Consider the following 20,125-nt stretch of genomic DNA (forward strand, 5'->3'; position numbering starts at 1 on the left):
CTTATTGATTTCCCGCTCTCTTTTCATTTCCGACCCCAAAAAATCACGTTGTGAAACGTGATAAATAATTGGGGAAAATTGGGCATAATTTTGACGGTATTAATCATCAAAACAGGACAAGGCGACCCCAGAGGGACTGTTTCATCTGTCATCTCGTCTCAGCACGAGGCTCTTCCCTAAATATACAAATGTGCTTCTTGTAATGGTCTACGAACGATGTGCCACAGTCAGAGAGACGCAATCGTACCAAAAAAACTGCAACAGATGTCATGAGGATGCTCCAGTTTTTTTCCCCTGAGTATTTTCTGCTGGTGTTTAACAGAGGAGTGCCTCTTTGTAATGTAGCGTCCTCCAGCTCCCGCCATCAGTTGGGGGACATTTGTAAACACGAGTAGCGAGTTGGCCACAGCGGTTTCCCGCTTTCGTCTCAGCTTCTCACCGCTCAGCCTGCGTCCTGTACATTTGCAAAGAAGCCTCGTTTAATATTTCATGGACGCACGCAGAGCTTTCGGAAATGGAGCTAAAACTTCTCTCAAGAGAAACTTTCTACGTGTTTTTATTTCTTACCGAAGGAGGAATCGTTCCCATGAATGCAGTTGCAGCAGCGAGAATATCATTTTGTTCTTTATGTTATCTTTAAATAGTTAATTAAATGTCTTTTTTTCCAAGAACAATAAGTATAATTTTAACATGATGCCATTCCTCAACAGTGCAAACTGATGTGAAATATTGGAAAATGTAGAAATGAAAACACATATTCTCCATTTAGTGTGCGTGTTTTTACAAATTCACCCTCAAAGTATCTCTTTGTTTTCACGGATCTCGACTGTCAGTGTTGTACTGTGGCCTCTACCCGGACTAAAACAAAACAATCTGCACTGGATATATAAGAAATAGGAGTTACTTCTTTGAAAAATGACCAGCCATTGTCTTTGTTGTCATTTTCATACATTGCAATGTCGTCCCGCAGCTGAAGCCCAAAGCACAATAACAGTCGTCTGCTTTCACTTGAAAGTGATGTTGTTTAAACGGGGGATCGAAATCAATCCACAGTTTTTCACAGTTGAATTTTCTCGCTGTGTGATAAGCGCGCGAACCGCTATACAACCATTTGAATAATTAAAGCTTTGTCAGAAATGTTTCTGCAACTGCCAACATATGGTAACAGAATTCGACGTACGAAACAAAAACAAGCAGCATATGTTGTTTAAAATGTCCGTTGTTAAATTAAGTTTAATTGCTGGTCTTTCTTTATGTGACGCTGTGATGGCGGACCTGAAACCAGGCCCGTCGCTTTGACTCGTCCCTCCATGAGTGTCGTCAGTGACACAGAAGTTGTAAAAGTGTATTTTAAAACAGCACATTACTCGTATTACAGCCTTGAGACAGCGATATTGTTTTGCCACCGCAGCGGCAGCATCAGCTGGGTGCACTGAATTATTCATTCCTGGAGTTTGCGTCGTGTGGGAGCATCTGCCTCTATTTCCATTCAAAGAGCTTTATGTTTTCCTCACTGCGCAGACATTAAAGGGTACTTTCCATAAAGCATTATTCTGTTAATCATCAGCATTGCATTGGAATGGAGCTACCTGTCACATTGTTGCTCGGCGTCAAGATAGATATTCATCGAATGTGTCGCTACATCACCTGCCGATTAGGCTGAGTCACGGCGACATCAGAACAGAAGTAGGCCAATATTCCACGTTTGAGAAAACATGGTGGCGCTTCAAGGTTATGGCGGGATCCCCAGCGACTGAAGTCACATTGAAGCATTAGAGTGAAGCGAAATCTCAGAGCATCCCGAATGTCCTCAGGCTTCACCTCGGGCAGAGGACGCGACGGCGTCGTTGTCCCTCGGAAACGAGGACAAATCCAATAACTCCTCCTCTGCTTCCTGCAGACCGAGTGCTTCAACTACATCCGATTCCTGCAGAGCTACAACCACACGCACCTCTACACATGCGGCACCTTCGCCTTCCAGCCCAAATGCACTTATGTGGTAAGTTTGCTTGTGTTTTTCCTCGACGGTCGGAGACTAACGGCAAAACTTGTGGTGACAGGTGTCAACTTGAGATATCTGCCATGTGACCCGGGGCGAAGACCGCTGTGCGACAAAATAAGAATAAATGCACCGGCTGAATGCGCGCGCGTGTGTGTGTGTGTGTGTGTGCGGGTGTGTGTGTGTGTGTGTGTGTGTGTGTGTGTGTGTGTGTGTGTGTGTGTGTGTGTGTGTGTGTGTGTGTGTGTGTGTGTGTGTGTGTGTGTGTGTGTGTGTGTGTGAGTGAGATGCTGATGTGGAGGGACAACAAGGCAAGAGGTGGAGATATGACCCTTGTAACGGACAGCCGGAGCTCGCAGCTCTTCCATGTGTGGTCGAATCCATACTGACCGTCAACCACCTGTGTTCCTCACACTGTGTGTGTGTGTGTGTGTGTGTGTGTGTGTGTGTTTGCAGAATGCAGATTATTTCACCCTGAACGCTGCAGCCCTTGAGGATGGAAAGGGGAAGTGTCCCTATGACCCCGCCAAGGGGCACACCGGCCTCATAGTGGGTGAGTACAGATTCCCAACATGCACACTTTCAAGACTCTGCAGCAGGAAGCTGCTTTGTGATTATTTTTTATTTTACAGTGGATTCACCAGCCAGTTTTTGACGCTGCAGACCGAGCGTTTTTGAAAATTTCCACTTTGGGATCTGTTTTCAAAAAGTTGCATTTTCATGGCCTGAGCATCAAGTCTTGGTATTGTTTTTTTTTTTTTTCTTGAGAATGAATTTAAAATAATCAGTGATGCATTATTCCTAAAATATTCCCATCTTAAACTGATTACCATTTGATTTAATGAGCCACTTTGCTGATCCAATATACTGACATTTATTGTCGTTTCTGAGAGACAAACCTCACAGAAACATTTAAAAACTCATCTTGCAGTTATTTAATGATGAATGAAGTTACAGTTTCAAACTGTTTTCTTCTAGATTCTGACATTTCAGATCCATGTAGTCACTCATATTCAACAAGGCAAGCAAAATATGCATTGCATTGATCAGTTTTTTATCAGATTCAAACAAATTCAGCTTCAAACAGGTCGTCTTCCTCTTTGGAAACTTTAAAAATCTAATTAGAATTCTGTTGACAGTATATTTTTAGCTCATGCATGTTTTTTTGCCATTGTTTTTAAGACTGCGTTTTATTGACCTGCTGTGGTGAAGGGGACGATGTTTTTCAAGGCCCGTTGTGCATTTTATTAAAAAAAATGTCTTCTTTCTGGCACAAAACTTTGTAATTCATCTTTTCTACTTTGTAATTGTTTGTCAGAATCAAACGAAAAGTAAACATATGAATGAGACACAGTGGCATGACGCTCTGCTGCAGCTCTTTTGTCGTAGGATTTTCTTTATACCAGAAAGGTTTTGTGCAAATATAACCACTGGTGTACATGACTGGAAGAAAAATGCAATTAAAATGAAGGTTTTTGAATAGTTTTGTCATCAAAAGGGTATTTTTGTTATGCCAGAGTGAAAGATGAGTTCTTTGTTGTAAAAAAAAAAAAAAAAAACACATTCATTGGCAGAAAACATCAAGTCAGCCGATGTTGTGTCTGTCAGCTGGAGTCAACTGAAGATTTTAGAGCCGTAAAAATATCCATCAAATCTCTCCATACTGCTTCTGCAGGATTTGCTTTGTCGCCGTACGGTTGTACGGTAATTTCCCTTCATCGTGGCGAGCCGGACCGAGCCTGCAGGCGCTCGTTCTCCAGGCGGTCTTCTGTTTCTCCTCTCCGAGCCGCTGACCCCCTCCCCCCCCCCCCCCCCTCCCTCCCTCCCAGCGAGGCGCCGTGCGATCGCCGCTCTGAAGAGAAGAGCTGAAATCAACCGAAGGTTGCTTTTTGTTGCTGCAGATAAAGAGCTGTACTCGGCGACGCTCAACAACTTCCTGGGGACGGAGCCAGTCATTCTGAGGAACCTGGGCCAGCAGCACTACAGCATGAAGAGCGAATACTTGCCCGCCTGGCTGAATGGTGAGTGAAGGGGAGGACGTGGGAACCACTGGGAAGAAAAGCAGCGTGTCGCCTGCCAGCTGGAGGAGAGGGACGATGGGAGGGAAGGGAATCATGTGAAAAGAGCAAATGACGTAAGAAAATGCAGGGTTTTTTTCTGTTCAAGCTTCCAGGCGTGATAAAGTCATGCTTTCCAGGCAGTTTGTAGTTGTGGTTGAACTACTGGTCCACTATTTAACCAGTTGGTAGCCAAGATAATAACCAATAGTCACCCATGTCATCATGGCTCATCGCGTCATGGATCAACACAGGAAATGACCTGAGCGGTGTGTTCAGGGGCGGAGCTTCAGAAGGTCAGGAGATCAAAGACCATAGTTTACATTCAACCTCATCATTCATATGAACGTGTTTCTGCAGGATTCTATTAGAGAGGAAAGCTGAACCAGGGGGGGCAATAACAGTTTGGGCCTTTTTCAATGTAATATATCACCACATGTATTAATTTACTAATGGTGTAATAAGATAGTTGATCCATTATTGAAAGAATATTTGACAATAGTATAAAATATATGACTGAGGTAGCGTCACAAACTGCTTTGAAAATGTAATAACTGCAGCCAATAATGTAGTATTGCATACATAGGACAGCATTTCCTGGAAATGTAGTGTTTTTTGCAGATTTGCTTTTCACAAATAGATATAGTTGATGAGATAGTCGTCATATCAATCCATTGAGGATACATGCTGCATACTCAATCATGGTTGTGAAAAATTTCTATTTCTTTAACTATTTTAGTACATTTTTGGAGCATTATTTAGTCATGGGCTTTATTGCATTCAGTATGGACAAGTTTACTACATTATGAGTTATTATTATGTTATTGGTTGTTACAGCCTGTGAAATGAACTATGACTTTGATTCGTCCTTGAGTGCATCAGTTTAAACCAACCAGTTACAAGATAAGCAAAGAAAGACGCACTCACATTCAAGTGTATTTTTGTTTTTGAAAATTGAAGAACTACCCCCCCACACACACACACACACACACACACACACACACACACACATATGGTGAACATGCAAACGCCATGCAGAAACTATCCCCTAAACCTAAACTAATCTGGGAAAATGTCTTTTTGATTTGCACCAAAAAATATAGTTCAAGTACTTTCTTATGTTAAATGTGTCCTTTCCTCTTTCTGAAGTCGACCATCAAGGGGTCCAAACTGGCCAAACCCACAAGTTTGCGTTAAGAGACGTCGTCCTGCACTGGAGCGCGTTCCGAAACAAATAGAAAAGCACACGTCGCTCCTCAATTGTGGCACTGGCTTGTATAACAGCTGGAGCTGGCAGGGGTGTCTGACCTATTTATGGTGCGAAATGCTAATGGGAACGTCAATCAAATCTGGAGCACGCCACCTCAAATTGAGCCTCTTTTTTTTCCCCGGGAATATACAAAAATGAAGAAGCTCTCCACTGTGTTTTTACGGGATTTTTAATAAAAAACCTGTACTGCTGGTTGCAGAAGGCTGGGAGTTCTGGAGAGCCTGCAGAGAGACAACGTGAACATTTGTAGAGAAATAGCAGTTCTTTTTAAGTCGCGCTTGAAATGCATCAGTTCAGTTTTAAGAGCTTTTTTCCCCCCCTAGATGCTGTGATACCGACAAATTAAATATGTATTCAAATTAAAGAATACTCGGCAGAGGTTGATAACACGGGCTTCTTTTTAAGGGAATTTCATTAAAAGAACAGGAGCCTGAAACATGCCAAAGAACAAGAGGAACCGAAATGATTGGTAGGAAATGAAGCTCGGGCCTTGGCTGCAGCAGAAGATCGTTATCTCTCCTCTTTTTCTTTTTCTTTTTTTCCTCCCAAGCTGGGGAGGTAGGGAGATGAGTGAGGCACTTGCGGAGAAATGAAGGGTAGAAAAGAGGATGAAGTCACAGCGGGAGAAATGGGTGATGAGAGAACAGACATTAAGATTGGTGATGAAAAGATAAAACGAGCGGTGAGGGGAATGGAGACGGGGGAAGGAGGAGGGAGGAACATACAGATGAGGTCGACGCTGGACTGATAGCTCTGTTTATTATTCATGCCGCTACGTCGCACTTATTTAAAAACTAGACCTGCGATGGAGCTCGTGTCGCCTTAATTTAAGCAGCTTCTGACCGGCCCTAAAAGCGTTTAATTGGCCTGGGTTTTAGTGGAGATTTGTTGTGTCTCACAATGGCTTAGAGTGCTGCTCCGGAGGATTATATACTAGAAAGGACAGTCCATCTGGGGAACCACCGAATCCTTGTAATATTAAAAAGTAAAATACTTGTGCATAAAACTGGTGGAGTTTAAAGCCCCCAGCAGTCAGAAAAATGTCTGTTTAAAAACATATAATTCAGTAACTAATGAGGACTGGATACTGAAGGAATCTGAGAAAGACAGCAGCAGCAGCAACATGAGGAAGTGGAAGAAGAAAAAACACACACACACACACAAAATGGGCCACTAATAGGGAGCATGGGAGAGACGGAGAGCGAGAAATGACTGGAGAAGACATGAGGCGAAGGAGAGTGATGACAGGAAATAGGCAAAGAGGTGAGAAGGGCCGGCAGGGACTGAGATGGAGGCGTCAAACCTGCATCAGTGTGTGCGTCATGTTCCAGTCCTGCAGCTGCAACTGCCTGTTTCTTCACAGTCTTTATCGTTTGTTTGTGTGTGTGTGTGTGTGTGTGTGTGCGTGCAGAGCCAGACTTTGTGGGCTCGGCCCTGGTGAGGGAGAGCGGCGGCAGCAAAGACGGAGACGACGACAAGATCTACTTCTTCTTCAGCGAGCGAGCGCTGGAGCTGGACTGCGACACGGAGCTGATGGTGGCCCGGGTGGCCCGAGTCTGCAAGGTAACGGGCAGGAAGACGTCCGTCGGTCGGTGGGAGGGAGGGAGACGCTCTGCACCCTGCACAGAGACAACAACTTACTCACTTACTCTCAGACCTCCCAACAAGTTATACAACATGTTGTTTCTCTGCACAGGAACGATTTGGGATGTCTCACTCTGAGGAAAACAAACTAAAACCTGCACATCATCGATTCCCCAACTCGGGGGTGTAGAGAGTGGGGGGGGGTCTGAAGTCTTCTAGATTTCAAGGGGTAGAACATTTTTTTGTTGTTTTATAACGTCAGCATTTCATTGGTTTCACAGGTTGGTTTTCTCATGATGTGTTCTTTCAATAGTAACAATGGTGTGTGAATGTGTGTGCGTGTGAATGGGTGGATGTTATTAGCGATGTAAAGTGCTTTGGGATTGCTCCAGCAGTTAAAAAAATGCTTATATAAGTAAAAATCCATTTACCATTTCATTCATTCCTGTCACAAAACTACCAAGTTTAAGGGTTTACGTCAAAAGGGTATCATTGATTTCTATATTTTCCTTCAACTAAGTATATCCGATATACACACCAGTCAGCTCGCAAAGCAGTGGGAGGAAAAATGGCCCACGATGAAGTTAAATCTGTCAAAAAGAAAACAAGTGTACCAAGAGAGTTCCAAAGAATATGGCTTCATAGAAGCAATTGACAAAATTAGAGTTGAATTGTGGCTAAAAATGGGCAAGTTTGAAACTGAAGTGGCACCAGTCCACCCAAAGAGCTCGTCCTGTTTCACACATCATGAGTTACGGGGTTCATTCGCCGTTTTCTTGTAGAGGTACGAGGTGTGGCGGGGTCGCCCAGGTTTACAAGGCCGAGAAAAGGAGGCCCTGAAGAAGAAGGTTGGGAAACACTGCGAAACGCCACAGAGCAGACCGTCGCACATGACAATCCAAACCAATCCTGGATTTAATTATGAATCAGCTTAAACAGCCAGATTCTCACTCACAACGACCGGCATCGGCGGACACACTTTAGTGAGAAAAACCCAAATTTCAAGCTGTAATCGACGATGAGTGCGGCGGGACAATTTGGACATAAAAATCAACATTTCGTGCTGGAAATCACCTGTTTTCCTATTTTCTCCAGCTGTTCTGGCAGATGTTTCTGAGCACTTAATAATGTGAGACAGCGCTTGCTCACTGTTCCAGGCTTCAGCAGGAGATGCCCGTACAAGGAAGCAGCTGCTGGGGCTGCTCGCAGCGACACATGTAGGGAAAACAGTTCTGAATTTAAAGTTGATGAAGAACTCTGGGAATAGCCTTGATGCCACTGTATTTAAGCCAAACCCAACAACACTTGTGTCTCGTTTTAACTGGATTTTCTTGTCAGGGATCAAATATTTTTTCCAAAAAAGTAATGATAAAGCTGCCAAAGCGGAGAGCGCCCACAACTTTGTAGATCCCCTAACATGGGAGCCACGGCTGTTTACTGAAATAGGTAGCTTTAGTTCTTCAAAGGACTCGTAAGATCAGCAGTGCTGGGATTAGTTTGAGGACTTATTGTTGGCTCTTTGTCAGCACTAAACTCCAATCTCAAACTAATTTAGATTAAGCTGCTTTGCTCTGTTTATCTGTCATAAAAAAAAAAAAAAATTGCAGTTTTGTTGATTCAAAAAAAAAGTTTTTCCATGAAAGAATGAGAAAACTAAAACAATCCCCACTTCTTCCCCGCCACTTGATCCACGTATGTTCTGGAGTCGGCTGTGGACGAAGGCGAATCCCACCGACAGGCAATCTTCTAGTCGGAAGTCAAAGTAAACACACAGGGACAAAATGCAAACTTTGTCCAGACGTCCTGCGGTCCCGGACTCGGACCGGGGTTCCTCTCACTGCGAGAAGAGCTGCTCACTCTGATCCAGCAAAGAACAACAAGCAAACTTTGGCCCATCCTCAGTTTACTAACAGTGCTTTTAATGGAGACAGTCACAATGACAGGGATCAATTTGCTAATTAATGCGTTCATTTGCTTCATTAATGGCCTCATTAGGTCGACTGATTGAGTTTGACACGTCGCGGGTGTTACGGCCGCACATCACAACGTCTTCGACTCTCGCTCTTTTCTTTCAATTCCGCACCATTTGGGTGACCTTTCATTTAACGCAAGAAGATTTTAGGGTCGTGCCACACTTACTTATGCAACCATATAATCTCGGCAACCTTTAAACTGAGCAAACCAGCGACACTTGAGACACACCGTTAATAGTCTGTGGAGATGTGTGTAATTAGATGCACAATATATGCACTGGTTTATGGGAAGTGCCCTTTAATGTCTGCAACAGTGATGAACAATAAAGCTCTTTGAATGAAATTAGAAACAGATGCTCTCACATGATGTGTACTACTGCGATGAATAATTCAGCACATCCTGCTGATATTGCTGCTGCAGCAGAAGCTAAATGCCTTTGTCCCATTGCTGTAATGTGAGCATTTGCATTTTTTAATTCTTTCTTTTTTGTTTTGTTTTTTACAACTTTTGCAATCACTAAGGATAATAGGAATGAGAACAAAATCTATCCAATTTTGCCTCTTTTAAACACGCGGAATAATGTGCAGGACTATTTGTCAATGCATAAGCTGTGTTAGTTGCATAAGTTGATGTGATTATCTTCAAATTCAGTGGAAGACATCAGATCCCAGCGACTGGAGGTTTTTTAAAAAGCCTCTTAAGATGACAACAGTACACTCATCCAGGCCACGTGGGGAAGGATTATTGTTGTGAATCTATAACGGAATAGCTGTAAGGGACAGGGTGAAGATGAGGCTAATATAATGCAACATGAGCAGCGGCGAGATGAGAAAGGGAAAAGGTAAGCGTGGCTCTGTCAGCTTTACAGCAGCAGCTGTGAAACACGACGGTTGCAGTTGTGATTGTGGATTTAAGCAGAAGTCATCTCTTGTTCATAAACAATCCAAAGCCTTCAGTAACATGCCTACATATAGTGTATATGTGTGTGTGTGTGTGTGTGTCCTGCAGACTGTGCCATTACACTGAGTCCATTAGGCCCATTAAAAAGACACTCATCCCAGAATGCTGCGCAGGACGCCTCATTGTCGTCTTATTGGCAACTACCTGTTTGCCCTCATTCATTGTTTGTGCTAACTTTGCAGCCCACAGCAATAACCTATAAATACCAGTCAATATGGGTTATACCCTAAAGAGCTCTCTGTGCCATCAGGGAACATAAAGACAGACAGGACGCAGTAAACTGAGCCGCTATCCATCACTGGAATTAGATTTTCAGTCCATTGAAGTGAGTTACCTGTTTGTCTGGACAATGTCACGTTATACGCTCTGACGTCTAAGAGTAAATAAGAACAACGACCAGAAAAATGGAGACTTTGCTCCTTTGAAGATGACTCATCATGTTACTTTCTGCACCAAAATGTACTCTTCGTAAAGTAACGTGACGTTTGCAGCAGTGTGATATGACAGAGAGAAGAAACAAGGTGAAGCTTTCCACCCTCGTCAGTTCATTTAGTGCTCATTCTCTTGTTTGGCATTGAAAAAGAAGGATGCAATCAAAACCTGGGGTGAACATTTATTATATTCCAGTCACTTCTCCAACAAGGGTTCATGCAAAACAATGCATGTGGAATAATTGTGTTTTGTTTTGTGTTGTTTTGTTTGTTTGTTTTATACCTGCACAAAACGAATCAAATACTTTGAAAATATGTCAAACAAAAGAGAAAAAATATTCTGGAGTGTCATCATTCACAGTCTGCTGCAGCAAGACAGACATTCTGAGCTCTGCCATGTCAACAACAGAAATAGACACCAATTTCCTTCGAAAACATGAAGAATGCCTAAAAAGAGCTCAAATGTGCTAACAGAACCATTTTATAAATACATTAACAAATATTGAATAACATCTGACTCAAACAGCAGCCTGTATTTGTGTGAGGTGCTTTTTAAATATGAGCATTATCCTGTACAGTCCGATCGCAGCAGGCAGGAGAGACTTTCTCAGTCCTGCACCTCAGACCTCTATTTCTCAAGTGCTGTGTGATGGTTCACTGCCGCATTGACAATGTAAGTGACTCATTTCTTTTAGAGAGAGACACCTGCATTTCACACTAAACTCGCCCCTCCTGTTTTGTTTTGTTTTCCACAAACTGACTCCCCTAATGCAAAAACTGCAACTTTTAATTAAACTAAACATGAGAATCTAAAGCCTAAATCTCCACTTTCCTTTGATTTGCTTGTTTTCCAGGATCCCTCTCTTCAATTCAAGTCAATTTGATTTTATTTCTACAATGACAAATATAACACAATAATTTAAAGGTTCTTTTTCAGAGGAAAACCCAAGCGATTCCACTTGAGCCAGCTTAAGTGACAGTGGAAACAAAAACAAAAAAACCTCCATTTAAACAGGAGGAAGGCTGCAGAGCCAGGCTCAGAGGGGGAGACTTTCTGCTGTTCAGGTTGGAGTTCAGGGGTAAAAGGACAGAAAAGGAGAGGCCAGAGACAGAGAGCAACAAGCAAACAGACATGAATCCACTGGCTGCAGACGGATCGGCGCATCAGGCTCAGACCACAAACTTCCTGTTTAAATGTCAGAGATCCGGCCGGGATGTAGAGAGAGGACAGACAGGTCATTCTCGTCACATGTAATTGTGAAACACGGTGAGTGACAAAGGAAATATAAGTGAACTCCATTTACCAAAGAAGCTCTTGGTCTCCCAACAGTGTAAACCTTGAGCAGCTTCACTAGAAAATGGTCCATTTGGCTCGAACCAACATGAACTATAAGCTTAATTCAACACAAAAGTCTTCAGCCTCACGTTTAAAGTCTTGAGCTGCCAACATAGAGCAATGAGTGCATGTCATTTGACACCAGCTTCATTTTCCAACAAGCAGCTTGAGCTTTCTCCTCAAAGACGTTGCTAAAACATGATTATTATTTGAGCTTCTGATCATGTTGGATATGAACATCTTAACATCGTACTAGTTCATTTGAGACCGAAAACCTGCCATGAGATCTCCACTCCAGTTTCTGAGTTTCTGTTGTGTGACCTTCCATCTGACCTGACGAGTCTGAATCGTAACGTTGCCAGCCATATGAACAGACCATAGTTCTGGAGTCTACTATCGGATCAGTTGTCGCTTGTTTTGTTTGAAAACAACAAACGCTCATGGCTCCATACTTGGTCCCCTAATGTTTAACACTTATACCAATAATTCAACTTTCTCCTGTTAATCTCAGTTTCCAGCCACATGAATACACCCTACTGTGTATCGTACATCTAAGTTTGCTGAATAAAGCAGTCCATTTCCTCACTAGTGGCGTCCCTCGTGGCTCCATACTTGGCCCTCTGATTTTTAACCCCTATGCTGACGACGCCCTGCTCTTGGCCGTGCTTCAGGGTGACCTCGGTGGCACCAGGACCCTGCAGAAGAAGTGGACTACCTTCCTGAAGGCGCGGCTGGAGTGCTCCCTGCCGGAGCGCCACGTCTCCTTCAACAACCTGCGGGCCGTCTTCACGCTGCCGGGGCAGGACTGGAGGGGCACCACCTTCTACGGCATCTTCCACGCCCAGTGGTGAGTCACAAGGAGTGTTTTCATCACTTCCTGCACACACAGTCGCTCTGCCAACATGTCAGATAATGAATCTTTTCATTAAAACGCGGGTCAGCCGGTCGCTCTGACACGGCCGCTGCAATTATCAGCTTCAAGTGACGGAGGTTTTACTGTCAAAATCCCTCCCTTTATCTCGCTGTCAGTAATACGAGTTATTTTCAGCAGATGGAACTCAAGTGTACTTGATTATATTTGATTGCTTTTATCAAAGATTAAATATCTCCTGGATTAAATGTCATTGCGACTCTTTGCTCCACAGAGTCGGGCAGATGAATTCAATTTACCCAAAAAATATAGGTCAACAATTTACTCATTAACTATTGACATTGAAAAACACTATTGATGACTGATGCCTATAACCAGCCCACGGCGGAAAAACAGGTTGAAAATGTTTTATATCAATAACGTTAAAAATATACATTTACTTTTTCATTTCAGAACCTGTATTTCTTACTTTTACCTAAATGAAGAAGTGGAATCGCTACTTTTCTTTTGAAGTCTGTTTTTCCACGAGTATCTGCACTTGAGTGAAACTCATACAAAAGGTTTTGCCAACTCTGCAGGAAAGAGACTCAGAAAAACAAACGGTTGTTTTGGCCCGTTGTTGGACGACTTCAGATCATATCAAAGGTTTCTGATGTGTTTTCATCTGGAGAAACTACACAGAAAACCAATTATGAGCGTGATGATTAAACTACAAACCAATAATTAGCCGGGTTGTGACAAAAGCCAGTAAGTTCCGATAAGTCGCCGTGGCGTCATTCGCAGACGACGTACCGGTATTCGTCGGACCCCTGTGTAACTGTAATGAGTTACTTATCGTAGCAGAAAGAGCGGCGAGGGCAGAGGGGTTGCTGGAGACGCGCTCTGTCTCCAGGCGCTGCCCTTTGATGCAAGTCTTTTGTGTTCCTCAATGAGATATCGTATCACAAACCGGAGCAGCTTTGAACTCCCGGCTTTGTTTCTTCATTCAGCGTTCCTACTGCCACTGGGAGGAAAAAAAGAACGAGTCTAATCCCTTTTCTCTGTGTGGCTCGCTGGGGATTCCTTAAACCCCCCCTGGCTTTGGTGGAGATAACATTAAGATAATTGGACATTATGTAAATGCTGACTCGGAGTGCGAGCCACTGGATGTGACTGACTGGGCTTGCTTTTAAACTTACTAAGACATCAGTGCATATCCTCTTGTGATGAAGTTCACCTCATGAAACCTGCTGCCCTGTTGCACATTAACTGTAATGTTCCAGAATGAGGAAAAAAACTCTCCGATCACATGTTGCGGAATTTGTAAAACACGGCCCCTCTTTTCCTTCCTGTTTACAGTCCTCGAAAAGCACGAGGGCAGCGCACAATTTATTTGGGGCTAAATTTAGAGTAACCTCAATGAATGTTTAGACAAATAACAGGGTTTACAGCAAAGTGGAAGTTTGACTCGTTCTCGAACGATATCAAGCCTTTATTTATGGGAACAAGCGCGGCAATCAAACATAGCTGTGAGACAGCACGGGGCTGATTCCGTGTGTTCAGATCATACGTCAATAGCCAATTTCAGTCCCGCTTGGGGGCTGAAATTGTGGTGAAATAATCAAATATAAGATTCCCTTCACCTCCGACCTGAAAATGAAATGCATTTCCTGAGTTGTAGCAACTCAACGAGGTGGACGTCAACGTGTACGTCTGCAGGAAGTACGAAGGTGGGTCAGCTCAAATGAAGGTTGTCGCTCCCCCAGTCAACCAGCTATTAGTTATATACTGCAATATGTTTACAGGGTTTGTTTACTTTACTTCAGGAGCCACAATTAGATCTCAAGTTGGCCGGACTGCTAAACAATAGCATTTTAATCTATAAGGGGCCAGATTCTGTTTTTTTATGCAGCCAAATAATACTTATATCTTTAAGAAGTTCACATTAATGAGCTATAATTTTATGACACATGGAAAACATGAGACCTGAATAATATAACACCGATTTCACCAATATTAAGTCTCAGGTCTCCAATTGCTTAAAAATGTACAGACCACGGTGGATTAGACTATTTACTTCTTCAAAGGTATGAAACATTTGGCCACATGTAGCTGGAACTCAGAAATAAAGTCATGTAGTTCATATTGTGATCAGAATAACCTGTCAAATTCCAGACATCATCATGAATAAAATACATTTCTTCACGTATGTAGATTACTACCACCAGGGGCGCTCTTTAGTCTGTGTTACATGGCGATTCAGTTCAGGTGATCGGGATTACCCGATCACCTGAACTGAATCGCCATGTAACACAGACTAAAGAGCGCCCCTGGTGGTGAAGTCAGCATATTGCATTTTACCTCATGACTTATTACATTGTGTGCTGGATTGGGCCGGCTCTGGCCCGCGGGCCCTGGTTTAAAGGCTCACCTTCACAGTGTTCACAGGCTGCACAGACCTGACATGTGAGGGATATTGGTATTTAGTTTTTTTTTTGCACACTCCATCCTGTTTAGTGTATCTCGCACGCTTTGAGTGACAGGTAATTCATCTCCCCGGCTAATACCGCCACACGCCGCTGAACCTCCCGCGCTGCTGCCATGTTTCAGGGGCGACGTGGACGTGTCGGCTGTCTGCCAGTACCAGGTCGGGGATGTGAAGAAGGTGTTTGAGGGCTCCTATAAGGAGTACAGAGAGGCGTCCCAGAGGTGGGGACGCTACACCGGCACCGTCCCGAGCCCGCGGCCTGGATCGGTAAGACAACTCTCAGTTCCCTGAGTGATTTATGGTGATATACTGCATCATCGAGCAGCTCTTTTCATCGATTAACGGAGGGGCTCTCAACGTGTTGGAGCATATATAAAACAATTATTTTAACAGGTACTGAGATACAGGCAATAAGAAGCATAATGATGAAGAGGAGACTCATTTTAATGGTTTTCATCAGAAATGCAAGGGAAAATGTTCCCCAGACAGCCAGATTTCTCCCTCCTTGATGCTCTCTGGTGGGCCCACCCCTCACTTTGAGAGGCATTAATGCATGCAGACGCTGGGATGAGAGGGACACGGTGGGGTGGAGAGACGATTGGATCGGATGAGAGCAGAACAAGCAGAAAGCGGTGGTGTGGAGTAGCGCGCTGGTGCAAACAGTGAAATCTGGCACGAGACGAGAAGCCGAGGAAGAGAGGATTCAGGACGAGAGAAAAGGCAGCAGTGGAAGGAGTGTGACGGCAGGCGGAGGTGGGAGAAAGACTGAAACCAAAAAAAAAAGAAAAAAATAAAGGGAGAGGAAAGAAGCGAGGGAAGTCGTGTTGGAGCCAGCCAACCATGCCAGCGTGTGCCAGCTGCAGCTAAGAAGTTTCCACCCTCTCTTCTCTTTCCTCCTTCCTGGCTCTCTCCCGCTCCTCCTCGTCCTCTCCTTGCTTCATTTCCCTCCCCGTCTCCCCGTCCTCTTCTCCCCGCTGTAGTGTATAACTAAATCCGACAGGGAGAACGGCTACAACAGCTCGCTGCAGCTGCCTGACGCCACGCTCAACTTCGCCAAGAAGCACCCGCTGATGGAGGACAAAGCTCTGGCTCGCCCCCTGCTGCTCGCCAAAGGTGTCAACTTCACAAGGCTGGCGGTGGACCGGGTCAACGCCCTGGACCAGCGGGCGTACAACATGTTCTTCATCGGCACAGGTACGGATTACTGCTGTTGGCAGAAACATTGCTGCTTTGATCCAAAGAATAAAATAACGTCAGGAAAGACAAAGTCAAACTCAACAAAAGCTTCTTTTCTGACACTATTTTTGTGTCTTTTATGGAAGTTTAGCTTCTGTAGTTTATTATTGTTTTAAAAAACAAACTGTTGTGTCATTTCATACACATTACAAGTGCATTAAGATGTAGCAGCTCAGTGGGTGAAAACTCTATGGTTGCAATGACATGCTGTAAAAAAAGAAACACATAGTATTTACGATTAACCTCTACGTTTAAACTTTCGATTTTCTCTGTTATGATGCAGAGTACACCTGATGAAAATGTCTATATTTTCACAAAACCAAGCAATCACTATGGAAAATTACTAAAAATCACAAGATAGGGCCATTTTTAATTAAACTTATTGTATAAAATACAGTGAAATGTCCCAATATCCTACAGCTGTTGCATTATGGGTGATTTTACAAACTCATTTTGACAGCGTGGCTTTGAGGCTAGCTTGCTGTCTTTCATGGCAGCATCATCGATATCTCAACTCGGGTCTCAGTGTCAGGCTGCGTCTGCTACTCTTAAGAAATGAGTTTTGTTGTTGGCGACTCGGCCGGACTGGAGCCTCTTGCCGGCTGATTTTGTCCCCCGGGCCTTCAGTTTGACGGCCCTGCTCCCAACTGCTTGGATTGCTGCACGTCTGTGAATTAATTAAGACATTTTACACTTAATCCATTTCACTTTCAGTCTCTCATGAGATTTCATTTTCTTAGGCTCTCATCGATTCCTCTGCAAAATATAATCACGCAGCTTTTACCCCTTATTGTTTACAGGAGAGTTTAATCACTTATAGAGTTGATAAAGTGCTGTTTTTATCAACTAATCAGTTGGAATTTAAAGTGGTTTTAATGAATTTAGTATTTAACTTTCATTTAACCATGGAGATGGAGATCTCTTTTACAAGGATGACCTGGTCAACAGCTCTGCAGCACATCTTCATATTTAAAAACCGACACATTTAACAGTACAGAACTGTTGAAATGATCAAACGCAGATTGCTATGGACAAATTTGAAAAAAATGAAATGCATATTAGGCAAAGCATATTGGAATACAGTGCAATAGTTATTGCTAATATTAAGGTGAATTAATTATTTTGTGGTCACTAAAGTGAAATGTTTACACTTTTGCACCAGTGTTAGTATTAGAAGTTGTTAATTTCTTATATTGTTTACAGTTTCTACTAATTCCACCTTCAGTTCTTTCAAGAATTAACACAGACACAGATGATTGTTGCTTTTCTTTTCAAGTGTTTCTCCTGACACTGCAGCTCCTATAAGACACATAACAAGTAGTTTATATATATTTACATTTTAAGTGTTTACTCTATTTTCACCTGCCATCAAATCGAATCAGGTCAAAAGGAACTAAACAGGCTGAATCTAATATCCCAGAGTTATATATATTTATTTATTTATTAAGTTTGAACATAAATAAGTCGAGTGGGGGGGGGCAAAATACATTGCTAAGATTTTTCTCATGAATTCAGATGAGGACGCTTTCTTAAATGAAGGCATCACAGCAGAGACTTATGTAATATATTATGTTCCTGTTAGTGAGGGTGCAGTGGTTTTTCTGTGGTTGCTCTTTTCAAAGTGGTCACTCACAGTATTTGCTGAAGAGACAGGCGCTTACAGGCCGCGGCAGCAGACAGGAACAGGTACTGGCATTAGGCACGGTGACACAAACACAACATGCCATCTGGCCACACTTCAGCTGGGCTTCAATTAACAGCTTGATTTGCATGCTGAGATCAATCTTCATGCATCAAAGGAAATGTCTGCGTATGCAAGACTTAATTAGCGTCTCCAGTCGACGGCCGTCGGGCATCGTGTGCAGGTGTCCTGCTTTTGGCTCGTAGCAGGAACCGGTTCCCCCCCTCCCACAGTCTTAATCCTGAAAAAGAGCGATCTGAGACTGGATTCCCGGGAAGGGGAATTTGAATACCGTCCATCTCATGAATGAAGAGGGACTCGGGTACTTACCATTCCCATCACTGCGGGAGTGACTTGGGCAGCAGTGACAGCGCGACAACGGCAGACTCGATGCTTTCTCTGCTGGCGAAAGGGAGAGGCCGACACACACACACACGCACACACACACACACACACACACACACACACACACACACACACACACACACACACGTATGCACGGGTGACACGCTGAGATTTGCACGCTCTCGGAGCCAAGCGCAGTCATCCCCGCTTGTCCTGCTCCGCAGCACAAACTCAACGGGGGCCTTTGGCGAACGCCGTCTCGCGGTGCCAATTGGGCTGCGGGCTTGATTAGCTATTAGCTGCAGTGAGCGACTGCTGATGTGAACACAGAGAGCCAGCCACCGCCTGTCAGGACACTTTGTTTCCACAGAATGAACCAATGGGCTTTAGGATCGAGGGATTAGCCGACACAGGTCCCTGACACTGTGTGATGATATGCCCGCTCCTTTCTCGGCCTCTGTGTGTGTGTGTGTGTGTGTGCGTGCGTGCGTGCGTGCGTGCGTGCGTGCGTGCGGGCGTGCGTGCGGGCGTTTGCTCCCTCCTCCAAATCTCCCCTTGGCTGCTAGGTGAGCTTTTCATATTATCCGTGACAGTTTGTTAATGGAGAGGACCACGGGAGAAAGCTTGATGTCAGCAGGTAGCTCCTCTCCAGCCGTTAGACACACGCACATCATCAAGGTCACCCCACCAGCTGCGCCCCAAACGCCTTCCATCACGGGGGATCTGAACTTGTTCACAATGCCCTACATGAGAGGAGCACATGATCCTCCAGCTTCGTCTCCCCACACACCAGCAGAGGAATGTCTCTCGGAGGGATTCTGTAACCTCGAGGAAGCAATGTCAAAAAGTGCTTTGGGGTAGTTGTGGTTTGTTTCTGTACTTAAGTAGGTGTATTGAAGTACTTGTGCAGTCCTTGATTCTTGAAACTGGCCCATTTGTTTTAACCTGTATTGGGATGGAGTCAGTTGTCGGAGGTCAAGCTACATGAACGATTGAATATCTATTTCTGTCTCATAGGTTTTAATTCAAATCCACGAAGGTGTAGATACTGTCAATCCAGGTTATTTGCTTGTCTTGAATTTAAAAAGGATTTATTTTCTAAATCAAAATTAGAGTCCAAGTTCACTTATGATGATAAGTATTACCATATTAAGAGCTTTGATGTGTGCAATAGAACCACCACACCAAAAATTCTGATTAAAAACATTGTGAAAACTCTAAAACGTTTGTAGTCAAAACTATACTTTATTTTAACTTTTCCCTAATTTGAGTACTTTAACGATTACTTTTACTCCCATCAAAGTATGTTTTTTTGTATTAAAGTAAATGTAATGTTACAACAACTTGCAATTCTTCAAGAGAACATCTCAAACTGTACCGCTGTTTTCAGGAGGATATCGTATATGGAAACGCAAGATCATGCCACGATGTGTATAAAAATACATTGCTAAGATGTACAAGCACACATATACGATAGATGCTGCCGTGTCAAGCTCAGGCGTCAATGATGCATAAACGGACGTTTTTTGGAGACTGGAGTAAATTTTTATAGTAATTGTTTGGTTTTAGTGGGAAAAAATAGACATTTTTATCACATACACTCAACAAAGAAAAACTTTAACGTTTAAATTTCAAGGTTATCGTGATACTATTTTACTGGTCCAGCGAACTGGAGATGAAATTGTGTTGTTCGTGGCCCCTGAACTAAAATGTGTTTGACACCCTTGTTCTATGACTTTGACCCAAATTTTGCAAAGTCACATCAAAAGTGTCTCACCTTTACGTGGAATCTCTCAGTTTCTCTCAGTTTTATGTTGTTGCTGTGCTATTAAATGGAGGTGAAATTAAACATTAATCTGATCACAGTTGGCAGAGGCTATTCAATCTAAAATAAAACAAAACTTTGTGGAAAGA

At 43.4% G+C, this 20,125-nt stretch overlaps 1 protein-coding gene across 2 annotated transcripts in view; it reads left to right on the forward strand.

Moving 5' to 3' along the window:
• sema4c (sema domain, immunoglobulin domain (Ig), transmembrane domain (TM) and short cytoplasmic domain, (semaphorin) 4C) overlaps nucleotides 1-20,125 on the forward strand; it is a 111,217-nt gene that overhangs the window by 84,702 nt on the left and 6,390 nt on the right. For both annotated transcript variants that reach the window (XM_080498785.1, XM_080498786.1), the window contains 7 exons: nucleotides 1,901-1,999; nucleotides 2,456-2,552; nucleotides 3,901-4,020; nucleotides 6,738-6,889; nucleotides 12,283-12,458; nucleotides 15,072-15,216; nucleotides 15,930-16,143. In XM_080498785.1, the coding sequence (XP_080354911.1) occupies nucleotides 1,901-1,999; nucleotides 2,456-2,552; nucleotides 3,901-4,020; nucleotides 6,738-6,889; nucleotides 12,283-12,458; nucleotides 15,072-15,216; nucleotides 15,930-16,143 (1,003 nt within the window). The remainder of the gene's footprint in view (nucleotides 1-1,900; nucleotides 2,000-2,455; nucleotides 2,553-3,900; nucleotides 4,021-6,737; nucleotides 6,890-12,282; nucleotides 12,459-15,071; nucleotides 15,217-15,929; nucleotides 16,144-20,125) is intronic.

This window comes from Blennius ocellaris (genome assembly GCF_963422515.1).
Source record: "Blennius ocellaris genome assembly, chromosome: 7".
Lineage (NCBI taxonomy): Eukaryota > Metazoa > Chordata > Actinopteri > Blenniiformes > Blenniidae > Blennius > Blennius ocellaris.